At 37.5% G+C, this 18,504-nt stretch overlaps 1 protein-coding gene across 4 annotated transcripts in view; it reads right to left on the reverse strand.

Annotated features, from left to right (window-relative positions):
- Positions 1–18,504, reverse strand: part of EXOC6 (exocyst complex component 6) — an 86,594-nt gene that overhangs the window by 8,035 nt on the left and 60,055 nt on the right. For all 4 annotated transcript variants that reach the window (XM_069019703.1, XM_069019702.1, XM_069019704.1 and 1 more), the window contains one exon: positions 16,191–16,264. In XM_069019703.1, the coding sequence (XP_068875804.1) occupies positions 16,191–16,264 (74 nt within the window). The remainder of the gene's footprint in view (positions 1–16,190; positions 16,265–18,504) is intronic.

An 18,504-nucleotide genomic window follows, 5' to 3' on the forward strand; every position in this document is an offset into this window, starting at 1 on the left:
CTCTTATTGAGTTTCAGCCTGCTGTGACAGGGCAACAGGGGCAGCCCTCAAAAACTGAGATTTAAAGTAGGTTTCCACGTGAACTTCAAAAAAGAGTGGGATGATGCCTGTTTGGGGAAAAAAAAAAAAAAAAAGAAAGAAAAAAACCAACACAGTGAAGCAGCAGATAATGAAATTGGTAGAGTCCCTGTCTTCATTATGTGTTATATGCTCAAGTAGACTCTCTGGGATGGGACCAGGAAGGGAAAAACTAAAAGAAGGCAGAGGAAAAAAAATCAGGAAAAGTAAACGGGTCAGGATTAAATAAAAATGCTTTGTGGCATCCTTGGGCTCAATTGCTTCTGATTTCTGCCCTGTAGTGTTTGCAGGTTATGTACCCATGCGCTACGGGGAGTGTGAAAAAAGAAATCCTTACCTGACCTCTGGATAACCCAAACAGGAGATTAGCCCATTTCCAAGCAAAGCAGGTTGTCACACTGTTAGGCCAATTGCTTCTATTGACACTTTGCATAAACATCTTGCACAGGGTGATCAGAAAGGACTGTTATGCCATTAACGCTCTTTTTATTTTTTTATACCTAAGTCTTACAGAATAAAGGCCTTTCTGAGTAAGGGATAACAAAAGGGTCAAAAGGTCACAAACATTCTTTTAAGTAGGCAAAAATCGGGGAAGTTTAGATTCATTGAAAAGTGCAAATTGGAATTTTTTTGCATCTTGAAACATTCCAGCACACTCAGCTTTTTCTAATTTCACTCGTACTAAGTTCATTATCTACTTAATTGTGCATTTTCACTTTTACTTTTAAATAAGAAAAATGCTAAAGTCCTCATTTTAGGAAATAGCAAGCTGTCTAACCTTCTCAGCTAATCAGTAATCTAAACAGACTTAGACATTACCATTAAAATCCTCGTGAGGACCAGTGTGAAAATATATAGAACTTTTTCTTGAAGTGGGATGACTGAACAGTCTCTCATGTACGTTTTCACATAATTTACATGGCATGTGGTTTGCACTGTGTACAGCAAAATATTCTATATTTTCTTTTGTTTTGCTTTTGCTTTGATCAGAGATGGAAACAATCTCCCTTTAATAGTATAAAAGCCACCTGCTGGGCATCACAGACTACAGCTAATTGGTAAATTCTTTGAAATTTTGATATAATGGATTTTGACCTCTTTAATTAAAAAAACCCCAAAGCCTAGAATACGGTGAACTCTTCTGGGAAATGAACAGTGCCAAGCATATACAACTGCAAGCTACACCCAATCTTTTCTTAGGAAAGAATACACAAGTAACATTACAATTTTTTCCTTGAGGATGCGTGGCTTTTGACCTAGAAAATAAAAGACTGTTGCTAGCTATGTATCATTTAAGTCACTAAGATAAAGAAATAGCAAACACATTGATATTTCAATTATTATTACTTTTATGGGGGTTTGGAGCTAAAAAGCACCAAACATGAAGGGGACTTTTTTATTTTAAACACAGTAAACTCACAAAAGCCACTCACAAATGTTCCAGTCCTCAACATTTCCTACTCCTAGAAGCTCACACTGTACCAATCCACCTCACCTTGTATTCAGAAGGACAAATGGGTTTCACGACCCAAAAGGAAGCCTGTCAACCAGAATCGTTGCTGTTTCATAATCTCTGACATAACGTTAACCTTTCAGTGGAGCTATAATCTCATTGCTTTGGGAACTCTGAGGCAGCACTGTCTTTCTTTTGTTAAAACACTTATTTATATTCTGCCCAGCATAATGGGGCCGTGGTCCATGACCGGGACTCATAGGCACTGCAGTAACACAGCTACACAACAACAACAACACTTTTTTAATCTTTGCTTAGGTTTCATGCACAAGTATACATGAATATATGTTATACACGTATACACTTATTTCCAACAAAAACTGTATGCATGACCATGAAGATAACACCATCGTTATTCACCAAGTTATGCTCCTGTTAATTAAAGCATGCACACCCTGAAAGCACTTACTAAATTGGAAAAAAAAAACCATAAAGGACCAGGATAAGAATCAGGACTGGACAAGGACAAGCCTTGTTTACTCTGAACATTTCTTGGTTGCAAAGGAACAACAGAACTACTTAAAATATAGATACCTAAGTCCTTGAAAGAAAAAAAGACCGAGCTTGCTAAGTGTAGAATAACACCCTACCAACCAAACACAATTATCACTTAATCAGTAGGTGTTCATTACTGCTGATAAACATCTTGTTAGCCTGGTTAGAAAGTCTGCCTGCCACTTGCCAAAATATTGTGTTTTATTTAGACCTGGTGACTAATTTTGTGAATTTTAAAATCCCCCCTATTGATCACATAACTGGAATAATGCACATTGGTCTTGTATTTCAAAGTGTACATCGATCTCTTGATCTGTCAATGTCTCCCTGTAGTTTATGCTACCCTTTTTCTGAATTGGTACGACAAATGGATGTTCAAAGTGATGTTATGGGGACTTAGCTATGCAATTCCCATTAGTGTCAATGGGGGTCGCAGGCTAAATTCCTAGACAATGCTTTGAAAACTGAGCCCTGGATTTTCAAAGGAAGGATAGTCTGTGTTAGAAAGGCAGTGTCTTTCAGTTTTTAAGCCACTGCATTAAACCGCACCTTTTTCTTTTAAGCACCATGCATTTAGAAATTGTTTCTAAATTTGGGACATTGAAATGTTCACAAGAATGAAACAATTTTGTATTTAAATGTTACCATCTGTTTCGAATTTATAAGTGAAATTGTATCTGTCACTATCTTGAATGTTTGGATACAATCTTCAACACATTCATATATGTACAATGTATAATGTTATGACAGGTGAACCATTGGGATTTGTTGCTATGCTAAGAAAAAACCAAAAGTTACTTGTATTCATATATCTTTTTTAAGAAAAAAAATCCTTGCAAAGGGCAGAATTCTTTCCTAAAATCTGGACCTTGTGGTATACTTTGAGAGATGTCTGGTCTTGTTACATTCATGAACATGTCAAAATAATTTTTTTTTTCCTTTGGCACTTCAAATGAACTTAGGCCTGCCTAAAAAATAAAACACTTGCTGTTGAAGTCACATGAACAAGCTTTTTGCTGTTACCAGAAAAACACTCACAATGTATAATTTTTACAAATCCCATTAAAACTTCAAGCAGCCCAAGATGTAACATCTGAAGACACAGAAAAGTAGTTTGAGACAAATATAAATAGCTAGGTCCTACGAAATACACAGTATAGCAACAAGTAATACCTCTTCAAAGAAGATTTGTTTAATTACAGTGAAAATGTTTATTATGAAGTGTGTTGTTCTTCATCATTAAAGAATAAACTGGACTAGTAGCAAAAGAACCGTCTTTTGAGTCTAGAAACAGGGAAGAGTTTGAAAAGCAGGAGCCTGGCAGACAGTCAGGCTCCAGAGGGCACGGGCTCGGGCCAAATTGCTCCTGTCAAGCGTGTTAGTCCGTACACAAAGTCCCTTTAGACAAAGCATAAAACTATGTTGATGGCAAAATTTGTGTGGATTAAAAATTGTGGATTATGCAATGGTCAGGTCATTCACCATTTTTTCTGGTTTTGAGCTCCTGACGCAGAGGTGTACTCGCTCAAACAGCACGCAGGGGTGACAAGTGCAGCCCCTCAAATGGGCCATCTGCCTCTCACCTGAATGAGACACTTTGAAAACACAATTTCTACTGTTAAAATTATGAAACATTTAATATAGCACAGTTAAATCTCAGCCGGCATTTTCACTCAGCTTATGATTGTTTTTTTAAACACAGGTTTGCCAGTAGTACTTAATATTGACATCTACCAAAAAGGAATTTTACAGTTTAGTTTATTTAGTTTTTTATTTTCTATAGGTACTTCTTTTTTACTTGCACTAAACTTACACAGGTTTGCTTTAAACTATTCACTCATCTATGAAATGATGCCAGAAATAGCACATGATGAGGCACAGCATCCTAAAATAAGTTTCTCAGGGATTAAAACTGTATCATTTGTCTCAATCCTTCCTGTAAAAATCCATCCGAGATGATTCACTATAAAAACATCTTCAAGAAGTTCAAAATCTGAAGTTAAATTTTAATCACCTTCTCTGGTTTAGAGGTGGGTCTAATTTAAAATAATCTCATTTGGTATAACTAGAATAAAATTCAAACACAAAACACATTCACTTTAACTTCCATACTGTGTTCTAAAATTGAACACTCTTGTCCCATCTGTCACACTTAATATTTAGCACTACCCGTAAGAGTAACTCCAGATGCCTGCAGTCTTACAAGTTTATATACACATACCATATCACAAGAAGTCATTATCTGACAAATGCTGGTTTTAACTACCCCCAAACTGTCCTTGTATACACACACATCTAGACAGTCAGGTTGCTGTACCCTAGAACTAATCACCTGCAGTGGTCTGTCCAAGTATAATTACGACTCCAAGTTTAAATTTCAGTCCGGTTACTTCTAGGAGTGAAGGAAGGAGTTTTAGATATGCAGCCCTGGCACACAAATGCAAACTGATGCCTATGGGAAGGCAAGTGAGCATGGCACAGCTCCATGGCATCAGCTTCGTGCTTACAGAGGAGGCAAAGACTTCAGCTCTTTGTGTGAAGTTGCAGCTCAAGAACAGACCCAGGATGCTGCCAGCCCAGGCACTGCTGGGAACTAGGGATTCAGTGAATGGAGCATTTCCCTCTCCTAACTTTCCAATCTTTTCTTGTCATATTCTGACTTGAACAAAAACACCAGAGAAAATTACATCTATGAAATGTGCTGAAATTAGATTGCTACACAGATTGACTCAACAGAAGGATATACATCAGGTCTGTAAGGTTTATGACCACCTCTTGAATCTGCAGCAATTGGTCTCCACAGAAGTCCATGATCTGTAGTGTGTACTATGAATCACACCATTTCCACTGAGATAACCTGAGGTTCTACAGCAGATAAGGGGAAATAGTTTGTTTCAACACAACAGAGTAATTATTTTTAAATTTGAAACTTTTTTTTTGGCTTGGTTTCTTTTAGGATCTGTGCATTTGTCAAAGGCTGCACATCTAAAATAAAAAAAATTACGGCCACAGTGCACTTCTCTTAGGCGGCCATCAAAACACTTAAAATTTTATATACAAGGTATCTCTCTGAAAAGCTTCTGCAGGAACCAGATACAAATACAGCAAGTGCTCAATAAAGTATCTCAGCTGATCTTGGGTGCTGAGTTAGAATATGTGAAAAGCCACTGAAATTCAAGACATAACAGGCCACAGACCAGCATAAGTTTGTTCGCATCCAGAAACAAAAATCCAGTGCAATCCATAAAGCACAGACACTTACAGATGTGGCCATTGTAAGTTTACTGTAAACAGATAGTTATTTCTTCCAAAGTAGTGCACTCAGGGAACGGCTGCATAACCACCCTTTATAGCAGATGAAGTTACATCCCTTAGGGAAAGCTATTCTAGACCTGAGAACCACTGGACAAGGAATTCCACAATCAGTAGCTCAGGAATGTAAATAGAGACAAGTTAAAAGGAAAGCCAAAATCACTAGGAAAAAACTTTCATATTCTTTCATGGACAACCTTCACTTTCCTCTTCAGCTACAAGAAGACATTTACTTCCATCTATCTATCTATCTATCTATCTATCTATCTATCTATCTATCTATCTATCTAATCTGTATCAATTTATATCTAGCCAATGACAAAATATTTTAGCAAATACTACAGCTCATATAAAATCCTGGTTTTGTTTTGTTAACTTGTTGTCTAGATAACTTGGTTTAACAAAGGCTTCCAAGCCCAGCAAGTTGTAACCTGGATACCTTAGAATTTCCTTTTTTTATAGGGTTTTTGCAAAAGATCTTTCTCCTCTGGCTCTTGTTTGCAAACGTATTAGGAAAAACTCCTTTCTGCTTAAAGGCAATAATCCAATACAATTTCTTTTCTAAGAAATACATCTTCAAGAAATTACTCTCCTTGGAAGCTGGTCTTTTTCCTTTAGATTACACCTTTTCTCCTCACTTCTATAGACAGTATTTTCTTTAAATGTTTTATCTGAAAAATTACTTCTTATAATTTCCCTGGAAGACTGAGTAATTCCAAATTCTGTTATATGTCATTTGCAATAATTACTCTTCATATTTTAGCTCCAACAGATCCCAGTACACATGGAACTTTTGCTGACTAATGATGGCAAAATTCAGCCTCTAATGCCTCCTGCAATTTGAAAACATCTTCCCCTGATTTTACTTGCCACTTTGAAATGTTATCCCTTTCTAGTGAGTAATCCTGTGCTAGATTCTTTTGCTTCTTAAATGAACATTATTCTCACCCTTTATTGACTGACCAGATCTATTATCACATGTAAGCAGTGTTAATCCTCTAGTAATTAACACCCTTATTAAAGTAATTTTAACTCAAAGAAGTTTAAATCGCATTATTGGTTTTATTTAATTAAGCTATGAGGGCTGTTTTACACTGTCATTTGAGTTTTCAGCTTGTGCCTTTTCTACCACTTACACAAGTCCCCCCTACACACACCACACCCTGACACACACAAACCACCACCACCCCACCGCACACACTTACCATGGCATTTCTGTCTAGGAGTTATTCAACATTATTCCGTTTCACTGTAAACTTTTTTGACTATTCTGCATGTCAATAAATGCAAGAAGTAGACACTATACTAAACATTTTACCATTCCCAGAACTATCATCTGGACATGCATTGGAATGATAGTATCAAATTCATCCTTCCAGAGGACTCAATATCTTGATAGTGCCTAAAGTGAAAGAGCCACTTTCAATGTCCTTCTCATACATCCTAAGCAAGGGCAAACATTTTTATTTAAACTTCAGACTGGCAAAACGAAAGAATCTGAAAGCACTGAGTTGTGCCACTTACAAAGGCCACTTTTTTTGTTACTTTGAAAATAAGTCAGGTTTTAAAATTGTGTTTCTGTGTGTGTGTGTCCTACTGCATGTTCCTTTCTATGGGAAAACATCTGATGGCCTATGTTGTCTTACAGATCTCAGGTAAGCTACCCAACTGACACATTTGACACAGGGTCAAAAGATGCAAACTGTCTTCTGGTTTAACTGCATCATGTTACACCGTGCACTCTGGAAGAGTGTGGGCTAATTATGTGTCCTCCTGGACGATTTCCTGGAGGCACACTACTGAAACCGGGAAAGCTTGAGTTCTCCTTGGGAATGAGGCAACCTGATGGTTTCGTGGATTTTATATACCATTAACTGTGTACTGAAAGTCCTTTCTTTTTTTTGGATAAAAACATCTCTTCAAATTTGCACTGTTTAAAGAAGAAATGTTCTTAATGGGTCTCACCATAAACCATGGAAAATGATAAACACAAAAAGAAAAGGGTAAGAACAATAAAGCACATTTACAGACACAAACTGACTTTTAATCTTTTCTCCCCCTCATCCTGTATTTTTATGTTCTTCTTTTCTCCCCATCATCAAGTGCTTCCATTTACTCATATTTTGATTTTTTTCTCTTTTTTTCATTTCTGCTATTATTCACTCTTTATTCACCACCATCACACTTTTCGTAATTGTGGGGTCTTTTAAGTTGCACTGTTCCTTTGCTACTAATGCTCTAGAGAAAGTCCTCTGCAGGGAGGACACAATGTATATGTGAATCATCCATGTAAACTTTGTTATTTCAATATTATTTAAAATAGCACAATTTGTAGGAGGATAAATTGCTCCAAACCTGACACATCCAGGTTATGAGAGCCATAAATGTTAACATGTATGATAAGCTGGATTTTACATTTGCCCTACAGTGACTTTTAAAGATAAGATGGACTTTCCTTTTCACAGAAGAAACTAGCAAAAGGGAAAAAAATGGTGTATTCTGTCTGCTGCATCTGATTGACAGATAATTCAGAAAAGGAATGGAACCTAAATATGTTGATTGATGCAACTGAAAAAATACTGCAGGCAAATCTGTAGGGTTAAAGGGTTAGTAGTGCTGCTCAGTACATACTACATACCAGCGACACTACCTGTTTATCTAAGGCTGGAGAATGTAAGTGATTTTGGTGCAGAAATTACTTAACACACTAGTGCAGCTACCAGTTCCATGGCTCCCTGATGGGAGACTAGGACTTAGAACTATGTTAACAGAATACAAACAACATGTAACTTGAAGGAAACCAATAATTTTCTTCTCTTGTGTTGCTCAACTAACAATCCTTACTCATTACTCATAGGAACCACATATTGCTTGCAGAATTCAGAGGAAGTACTGGGGAGATGGGGGCTCCAAAACTGAATTCAATCCATCAGCTCAGGGCTACAGAAGGACCCAGACACAATGGTGGAGATCCTGCAGCAACTGGATGTCAGCAGGAAGACAACAGCTTGATATAAGGTATTCACAAACCTTGTGAAGTTCTGCACCCAAATCTTTCTTCTTTGCATGTACATAATTTCTTACATGACAAAGGCAAGGATTGGATGGGAGCCAAAACTGCTAGCAGAAAAATAACTAGAGAGAATCTTCATTTCATTGAGTAACTTCCACCAAATGGAATGCATATCAGTGACTCAAAAGGTTAAGTAGGATTTTACAAATGTAGCATGCACATAGGTCAACTTCTAATTCAAGGAAGGTATTTGTTAATTGAGAAATTATCTAGAAGTGAACCTTCTGACACTTTCCTACCAACAGGTCCTTCTGCAAAAGAATAAAACCTCCAGATAAAGTTTATTTTGTGCCTTCTCTCATAATGTCTTTGGAAATGGCTGCTTCATAAGTGTTCCACAGCATGCCAGTTATTAAAGAAATTTAGTGTCATGCCCAAGCAAACGGAATTGGGTTCTAACATTATGTGCAGAGTATTCTTGGGATTTCACTTCAACTACCAAGGACACAATTTAGTTCCATTTAGGTCCCAGTCTTATAGGAATTTCGTCTGTAACTATGGGATGAGTTTTCTTGAATGGGAAGGTTTTCCAGAGATATGAAGTTTTTATCATAACAACAGCTCTGTAGGTTTTGAATTAATTGATTAACTATTTCTTAACTGTGTCTTGCAAAAGTAATGATGACCAAGAAGAGCTTAAAGCTGATTAAATGTGACGGTTAGTAGTCAGATAGAGATTCAGAGATGTCCACCTAAATAGTCTTGACAGCAGCATTTGCCAACTTTTTTTTTTTTCCTTAATATCTGCTTTGATCAACCTCTCCAGTGAAACTTTTAGTGATTTCTATGATTGTAGCATTTAGAAGATAAAACTCCCCTGCACAGTTCTAAGTCAAGTGTTTCACCTGCACATGGCAAATGAGATCAATAAATGCGATTTCCTGCCTTAGTTCCCAAAATTATAAACTCAGCTAACAACAACAAAAAATGCCCTAATGTTCTTGTTCCTATGTTCTTATTCAAAGATTGTTATCTGCAGGTCTCTAAGTCAAGCTGAGTCAATGCTTCACAAGTTCTGTCATTTCCTAAATACACAGTACAGATTTCTTGTCAGCTCATTTAGTTCTCGTGTGTATCTTGTTAGGTAAGAGGACAACTGGGAGAATTGTATCCCTTAAATTAACTAGCTTAAAGAAACAATAAGAAAATTTTATATATATTTTTTATAACTTCCATGATTTAGGTACCTATGGCATTCTTTACTGTCGATTAAGAGATGGCATTCTGCTTAAGCATTACACCGTTACACCTCACAACCTTTTGTTCACAATATACTATACTTTCCTCTGGAGAAACTGGTAAGGTTTTTGCCATAGATGGAATAGGGTATCTTTTAGTTAAATGGCCATATGCATATCATTTTAGTTAAGTGAGGTATTGATAGAGCTACTGAAGTGAAGTAAAAGCATTTGTACACTGAGGTTTTCAAACCTGTTTTCAGGTTTTCTATTCCCCCTCACTGTTAGTACACCAGGATCTACAGAAAAAGCTGGTACATGATCAGCATGGTATTTACACTTCTCTGCCGAAAAAGGGACATTTAGATGAACTGGATACAATCTGTTTTGCACTGAATTTGATGAATGATTTAATGTCCCAAAGAATATACAGACACCTAATACCCGGCATGTGTGCTTTTAGTTTCTGGCAGTAACAGGGTAGGAATACTTACTACCAGGAAATGACTGACTTGCCATTCTGCTTTGATTCTGCAAATCCTTATCAAGATGGTGAATCCACAGCCACGATTGTTTTTGATCCCTGCTGTTAATTTCTGTGCATTTGTTACCAAAGCTTCCTAATTCTTACCAGCTGGCAGGTATAAATCCCATCCCAGTAATGAGCCGGTTTGCTTCTGTGTACAGAGCACTGATTGAGATCTTCCTCACAAATATCTATACACATAGCTTGTGATCTGAGCCTACCATGATTTACTAAAGGCTTTGCAGAACCTAGCTGAGAAGGAGAAATCAAAAGTAAGAGATTCTATTAGGAAATATAAGTGCTTACAAACAAGTTGTCACATTTATATGAAGAATTCCTGTCTACTTGGAAGAATGTAGTATTCTGAAGAAATATTGTGTCTTCCCAGCAAGCCAGGTAACATGTATTTTGCTTGCAGTCATACTCAAATAACTGTGTCATTTTAAACCCAGAGATGCAGATGCATGCTACCATTTAATGGTGCAAATACATGAGATATTGAAAGTTGACATGTGCCTGTTCTGCTCACAGTGTGTCTCAAGCCCTCCTGCCTTAGTTCCAAGTTAATTTATGGAGAAGGGAAAGTCCAAGAAGAATTGCCTTCCTCCTCCAGCAAAGTGAGGATCTGAAATCCAGGGAGATGCAACTCCTGTTCTGTTGCTGTCTGAAACCTGAGCTCCTTTCTTTAGCTAAATAAGCAGCATTGCACTGAAAACTAGAGAAGCACAAATCCCATTACATAGCACCCTGAGGCTGGGCTTCATGTTACAGATGTAACATGCTCCTCTGCTTCTTCAGAGAAGCTGGGGAGTGCAAAACAGGGGGAAAGGGATCGGTAAGCATTGTGAAAGAGCCTCTGTGAAGATGAAAGTCTCAGCAACCATTTCCCTCAGGAAGCAAAAGATGAAATGTTCTATACTACTTTCTAATTAAAAATTCAAACTGTTGCCTTATGAAAAGAAGTCTTACTTTTTATCTTCAAACTCTGAAGCTTTTAAAACTTACTCCTAAACATACTGTTGCAGATTTCTCCCTCTTGAAAAATCCTGATGTTTTTTTCAGTTCAAGACTCTTTTGGCACAGAGGTTGGGGTGAGTGTACCCCACTAATTTAAAAGCCTAGGCACTCTGTGGGCTGGCAGCCTGTAAAGGAAGCCAGAACACACCTTCAGAGCTCTCAACCTCCAAGAGTTATGGTGAACAGTCTGGCAATAGGCTGCAACTTCTCTGAGGTCTACTGAAGAGCTCGAGAGCATTTTCCACAGGGAATAGAGATGACAAGAGCTTTGGCAGGCTGCACCTTTGGGAATCGGAGAGAAGCCAGAGCTGAAACGCAGTTACTACCACAGGAAATTAATTCAAATTAAACACTGAAAACATAACAGTGAGGAAGACTGAACTGTCACCCTGCCTTTAGTGGCAGAAAATCCTGCGCCTGGGACTGAAGCCCAGTGATCTGTTACACAGTTCCTACCTACAATGAGTTTGAGTTTATCAGAAGGACAATGCTATGTCTCATTAATGAATGGGAAGACAGAGGAGGGCTATATTAAGTAGTAGTAACAATTTCCACTTTCAAATAAATTTACGTTTGTTGCATGGAACACTGCAGGTCAGAAGGTTAGCAATATTTCTCACCAGAAAACACATCACAAAATAAATGGACAAGCAACCCAATAAACTATCAATGATTGCAAATTAGAAGAAAATGTATTATACTTTTAAATATCAGGTATCAACTTGCAGATGGAATACATGTTGTGGACTACCAATAATTTGAGTTCATAGAAGTGACACATGCTCATTTACACACATCACAAACAAAATCTGACAAAAATGTATCTTCTAACATTTCTATGATATATTACTCTGTATATTAATCATATTGATTGTGTTATGACTTTATGTCCAATTTATCTCTAACATTGAGAAAATGCAAACAGAAACTGCTGAAAATCATCTAAAATTTCCCCCCATGCTTAAGCAGAGCTTATGGACATTGTTGATCACAGCCCCTGGTCTACCATCTGAGGGACACCACTATCAGACTGTAAACTCTGTGTTTGTCACGTGGGTGAAGATACTGCTACTATGGTTGCTTAACTCTGGAGTTACCAATAGATTATTTCCACTTGAAACCGCTGCCCGTTGCAGGACCAACACTAACAGCAGCTGGAGGGTGTTAACCACATGTACTTAAGTGCCAAAAGAACACAGATGAGACACAGTTCTCCTAACCCCAGCAAAACAAGGAAATTCCACAATCATCAAGCTAGCTTGTTTGAGATGAGACAGTAGAGGAAGAAGCCCATAAGCAGTGGTGACAGTGGAAAGAAACATCAGGAAAAACCTTTGAAGTCCAAAGTGAAACAAAGTCAAGCTATGTTGGCAGCTTAGGTTATCTCTCTGCAGGAAATAATTTGATTTCAAGAGTAGGTATTTGTTGGCACCCACTTGGTTAAGAATCAGGACATTTGACCTAGGACAGCAACTACTGAGCCTAACACAAGGTTATTTTTTTTGCCCACTACATACTACACTGGCTCTCCAAAGAATAACACACAAATTATAATATTAATGTCTTTTCCTCACAGTACTTAGGTGTACAGAACATCCAAGAAACTGCCTCACATTCCAGAACTGTAACCCTAGTCTTTAGGCACTAATGAACAGATCATAACCAGGAAAAAACTAATTCATATCAGAGGCTGTGCTTCCTCTTCAGAGGCAATTCAAGTAGAACAAACTAAGACCTGTTTACTTTTGAAGGTTAATTCTGATTGACCTAAGATCTGAATTGGTAGCAAAATCCCCAAAGTTTATTCCCCCTCACTTTGGGCCACTGCACTATTAACCCAGGCTCCCTGTACAGACAGTAGCAAGAAATGATTGTCAGAGAGCAATGCTAATTGCAGGAGAGCTGGGTCATCTTCACAAGATGCCAGAGACATCTCTGTAACGCAGCACATGCCACTTTGATAATTGCCTGGCTGAGATGGCCCCTCAGTGGCTTTAAGTGGGGTCAAAGGGTGCACATAGGTGTGACCTCAGGTCATACGCTAAGAAAAGTGGCATAAGGCATGACACAATTACTGCAGCTGCACAGAACCATGAATCTGCCCCAATTTTCTACCTGCTAAAATAGCTGGAGCTGCAAGTTTCTAGATGATCCATGTGATTCACCATGTGTGATTAGCCAACCACACCAAGTCACCTGTGTAAGATGCTGAGATGCTGCGGTTATGGAAATAGCACAAAAATCTTTATTGACTAGGGTTTCTTCAGATTACAAAGATCTGTAAAGGAGCATATTAAGTATGACAAAAGCCTAAGTGAAGAACAGTATAAAGAGAAAGAGGTGGCTCAAAGGGCACACTGGTAAGTGCTTGCCCTTTCATGATTTCTGTCCTCTTAGAGCTTCCTGCTACTAACTACTATTGTCTTCTTAGACACAACTCTTTCTCATGCCAGCTGTTTCTGTTTCTGTTTGCTCTTCCATGTCTGTGGAAGGAAGAAGGAAAGTGGGCTTGCTGGGGACAACAGGCTCCCTACACATTGTCCTCAGGGAAAGACAGAGGATCAAGAACTGTTAGGTTGAAAATACCTATGGCAATTCTTTTCAAAGCTGCTCCTCCCTACATGGTAATTATCCAAGTGTAGCTCTTCTCTCTGTCTTCCACGTTGGCTCCCTGTAAGTGACTTTACTTCATTAGTAAAATGTGCTATAATATCCTACTGCCCAATCCTCATTAATCTTACACACTGCACTAGTACAGCACAGAGTGAGTAAGCTGTTGTTGAGATAACTGGCTTCCATTAGCAACCATGTGATTGGCAGGACGATAAAGTCTTTTCCCTTGCAGGTCAGCTGCTTTTTAAGAAGAGGGCAATCCTGCTGATCCATCTTTTAGCTACAGTCTCTCACTGAGTCCCAAATCTCCTGCCTTTTAGCTTTGATACGGTTCAAGCTTTCCCCCTTGTATCAGCCCCTACCTGTCATCAGCTCCTCTGTACCAAACAGCCAATATCAGGAGTTTGACCTCAGGGCACAGACCGGGTGGGCAGGTAAAACCTGACCACTGGACCTACTTCCTTATCTTTCATATCCTGCAATTCATGAAGAAGTATCAAATTCAAACTAAAAAACAGAAGCATGACCTTTTATAAGAACTTTTTGAAAAAGGCTCTGTTGCCTTTCTAAGTATTCTTGAAAAGAACTGTCATCTACCCTATTAAGACAGAAATGGATCACAAATAAGGAGAAGAGAGAAAGCACTGAAAAGCCTTACTAAATGGTAGGACTTTTTGATGTGTGCCTGCAATACCTTTTGGTGATGCACACAAAAATATAGTAAAAACCAAACCAAATCACATATACTAGAACTCTTCTACATCTGCAAGCTCCAGTTGCAACCCAGTAGAGAGTTGCCCAAACTTCTCCTGTTTATAAAGTATCTTAAATCAACTAAATTCTCGTGACATACAGAGCATCCTCTATAAAGTGCTTGAGAGAATTCTAAATATAAGTTGCTAACATAAACTACGAGCTATCATAAACAACATAATACCTATTGAAGTGACATACTCCCCAGCTAGTGCTTAAAATACACAAAAATCTTTATTTCCTGTAGTAAGTATGTACACACCCTGCCCTCCCGCATAGCTGGAAAAATTGTTTTCCTGTGAAACAAACATAGGTTCTGCAAGGATTTATACCACTTAGGTGGAAGACAGAAATGGTGCCAAAATCTCAACATCCTTTCCCTTAAACTGAAATGATCTAAGTACAAATTGAAAGATGTTTAGTCCTTTTAACACTGACAATAAAAATAGAGTAAAAAAGAATCCAAAAGAGGAAGGCTGCTAGTCAAGGCAAGACTTGTGGCATGAACAAGTCTTATAGCCATAATCCTGTATCCTTCTCACATAGTACACACTTATCACTGTTGATATTGTTCATTGTTATATTACTGAGAGAATGTAACAGAGAACCCTACCTTTTAAGTTTTTCATTTAAAAAGACAGTTGAATGAAGTCCTTTCTAACTATCAGGAGAAATGTGAATACTTTTGCCTCAAGAACTTTCCCTTCTGAAATGCCCTTTAATAATCTTGCTGTGAAAAACCTACTAAACCTACTAAAAGCAAGAATATTCTTACTATATAGATAATTTGGTATGGAATTCTTTCTACTTTCTCTTATTTTCTAATGACTTTGATAGGCTCATAATAGTGCTGAAAAATATCATCAACATCTGCAGGCTAAAGATCCTCCCTGTGCAGTTAATGATTCATTTCACTATTTAAATGGTACTTATACTCACAATTTTGTGAAATAATAAATCATTTGTAAAAGCTAACTTCAAGCATGAAAAGGCTTTGAAAATCATTTGTTATGGGTGGTTATAGTGTCAGAATTTACAAAGATTTTAGTAAATTTTAGCCTGGAAAAACCTTCCTTTTGGCAAGATCTGTGGGAAAGTGTTCCCAACATTACAGCATTTAAAATTAAATTAAATTAAATTAGATTTTATGTAGAATAAAGATCATCCAATTGGAATAAATCTGCTTTCCAACAGTTTAAAAGAATTCTATGTAACAAATTCAGGAAAGGAAATGTTAAATAATGCGATGCCTGATTCTGCTATCCAGGGAGTAGTTTTGCAGACAGGAGCAAATGCTCAGAATGGAATCAGATCAGCACACACCAGGATAACACATACACTCTTGCAAAAAGGATCTTCTCACAGGATCTTCACAGAATTGTCAGGACCAAAATTCAATCTAATATTCTTGTAAGAGTACTACCAGTAGCACAGTGCCCCCTAACCACGCACTGGAGAAACAGTTTTATGCTAAATTACAGGGAATAGTGCCACTAATAACACTTCAAATAACTGCTTTTCACAACTAATTACATGGGAATGCAAAAACATGAAAGGTTCTTGAATTTAATAACTTCAGCATTGGTCAGAAGGGGAAATTAGTAGGATAAAAAACACCAACTAGTGTCTTACTTGTCTGAGGTCGATGAAAGCTAACTGCAGGGTGTCTCCCTGGAATCCTGGCACAGGCTCAGAACTAGCAAACACTGCAAAAAAAAGGTTAAATATTACGGATGTAGATTTTTTTTTTAATCTAACAGAAAAATGAAGCTCTATGCACTGTAAATGCTAGGTAGCACAGTTTCATAGGAATAGTTTAAACTAATAACTCACAGTGATTAAAACCAAACAAACCAACAAACAACCTTTCGACAGTTCTTCTAATAACCCTAAAGAATAATACTTTTAGGAGTATTACTAGAAATTTTGCTTAAAATTCTAACCTAGTAGTAACATTATGACCACAGAAAACAAGATATTTTTTAGCCTGAGGTGCATGATTACTGAAGAATTTCAAAATAATACCAATTTCATGGCTGTCAATGTATTTTCAAACGTCTGCCTTTGTTACAGCATCCATGCTATAAAAACCTCAACCTCCAGCCAAACAGCATTAAAGGACAAACATTAAGGTGGGAGTTAGTTTCATGTGCAGACAACAGGTAGAAAGCCCTATGTGCCACTGTCGGAGCAGAGCTGAAATGCCTGCTTATGTCTTTTAGCCTGCTTATCAGTAACGAACTTCTGCTCATTTTGAACCCAAAACTGGCTGTCAGAATTGGCAGGCAAAAATATAATCATAATACAAAAAATGGTAACATGGTAGTGAAAGAAAGTCAGCTATTTATCTAAATCAGGAAACAATCAATAGTTGTTCAACTTGAAAATAAATACACTTTTTGTTGTTATTATCCCAGTCACAAGTTAATAACAAATACCCACTGCCTCACATCCCCACTCAGGTTAGATATCTCATTTCAAAAGAAATGAAGAGTATTTTTCTTATGCCCTTCAGGTAGAGATCTTAACAAAACAAAGTAGATACTACTGCAATAGTTTTAAAGAAGCATCATCTGAGGCAATGAAAGGTAATATTTTTTTCTAAGTTTGAGAAACAGGTCATTCAATGGTACAGGAAACAGAACATATGTATCCAATTTCCAGATCCAGTGCTAAACTCTACTGTTCCTAATACTAACATTTAGAAGTAATATGAAATCCTTAGTATATTTTTTTAAATGGCTATTTAGAAAATGTAGATTATGTGGAGGTAAAATCCAGAAAACCACTGGTGTCTGAGCTAACACAATGGTAGAATAATGGCCTTGAACATTTAGTTCTGAATGTATGGTTTCAACTTAAAGCAGACTAATGAATTCAGATGGACTATTCCACAAGTCTAAAAATGAGTATACGGAACACAATTAAAAAAAAAGACTCTCACTTAAATGGTACAAGGAACTATTAAGACCAGCTCAGAATATTTAAGAATAGCTTAGTAATAGATGGATATAGTATTAGAGTAGCAGCTTTACCAGTAGAAGCAGAATTTATTACTTGTATTACACTAGTGCAAAAGTCATGTAACAGGAGAATGAATTGAACTGCAATACAACTTCATTCTTTATCAACTACAGAAATAAAAAATAGAAATCAAATGCCCTAGAGAGACCACTATAATGTCACAGACAGTATTAGTAACATTGGCAAATGCTCACTGATTACTGTATTCAAGTGTGAATTTTAAATTGTCTGGTCTTCCTACTGTATAAGTAACACCAACTTTCTAGAGGTGTTTTCAGGGAATTCTAATTGACCACAAACATGCCTTTAAAAAAAAACAAACTAAAAAACAGTAGAAAAAACATACCTTACACTCAGTATTTTAGAGGCAGAGTTTTCTAATATTAAACTCTTTAAAAGCAGCAAAGAGAAAACAGCCTGTACAATCACTGTACAAAGATGCCTAAGCCTAGGAACCCTGGGCACCCTTCTGAACAACCCAGGCTAAAGGCTTATGTGTCTACATTGCTGTCTTCTGCAGGTATTTCATGGCCACTAAGAACAGCTTTTCTTATGGACAGTGAAGCTGGGCTCTGTGGTCAGCCAAACACGGCGTTTAAAATGGAACACCACACTCCAGCATGGAATTCTAAGCAAAGCTCCACAGTAAACAGATGAGAAGAGATACTTGAGTTGTGAGTATTAATAAGGAGGATATGCATGATGGTCAGAAGGGGTCTTTTCTACACCCCTTAAACCAGGAAAGTAAGGCCCATCAGATCATCTGATCTGATCCTAACTTTTTGCTCATACACAGTACACTGAGACCAGCTTCCCCCACCAGAATCTCAACTCCTCCAGCCACTCCACAACTGTAGCTAGCACTGGGAGAAAGAAGATCAATGACAAAAAAAGGGCTACAGAACTGAAAAGTAAATATAAC

The sequence above is a fragment of the Aphelocoma coerulescens genome, chromosome 6 (genome assembly GCF_041296385.1).
Source record: "Aphelocoma coerulescens isolate FSJ_1873_10779 chromosome 6, UR_Acoe_1.0, whole genome shotgun sequence".
NCBI lineage: Eukaryota > Metazoa > Chordata > Aves > Passeriformes > Corvidae > Aphelocoma > Aphelocoma coerulescens.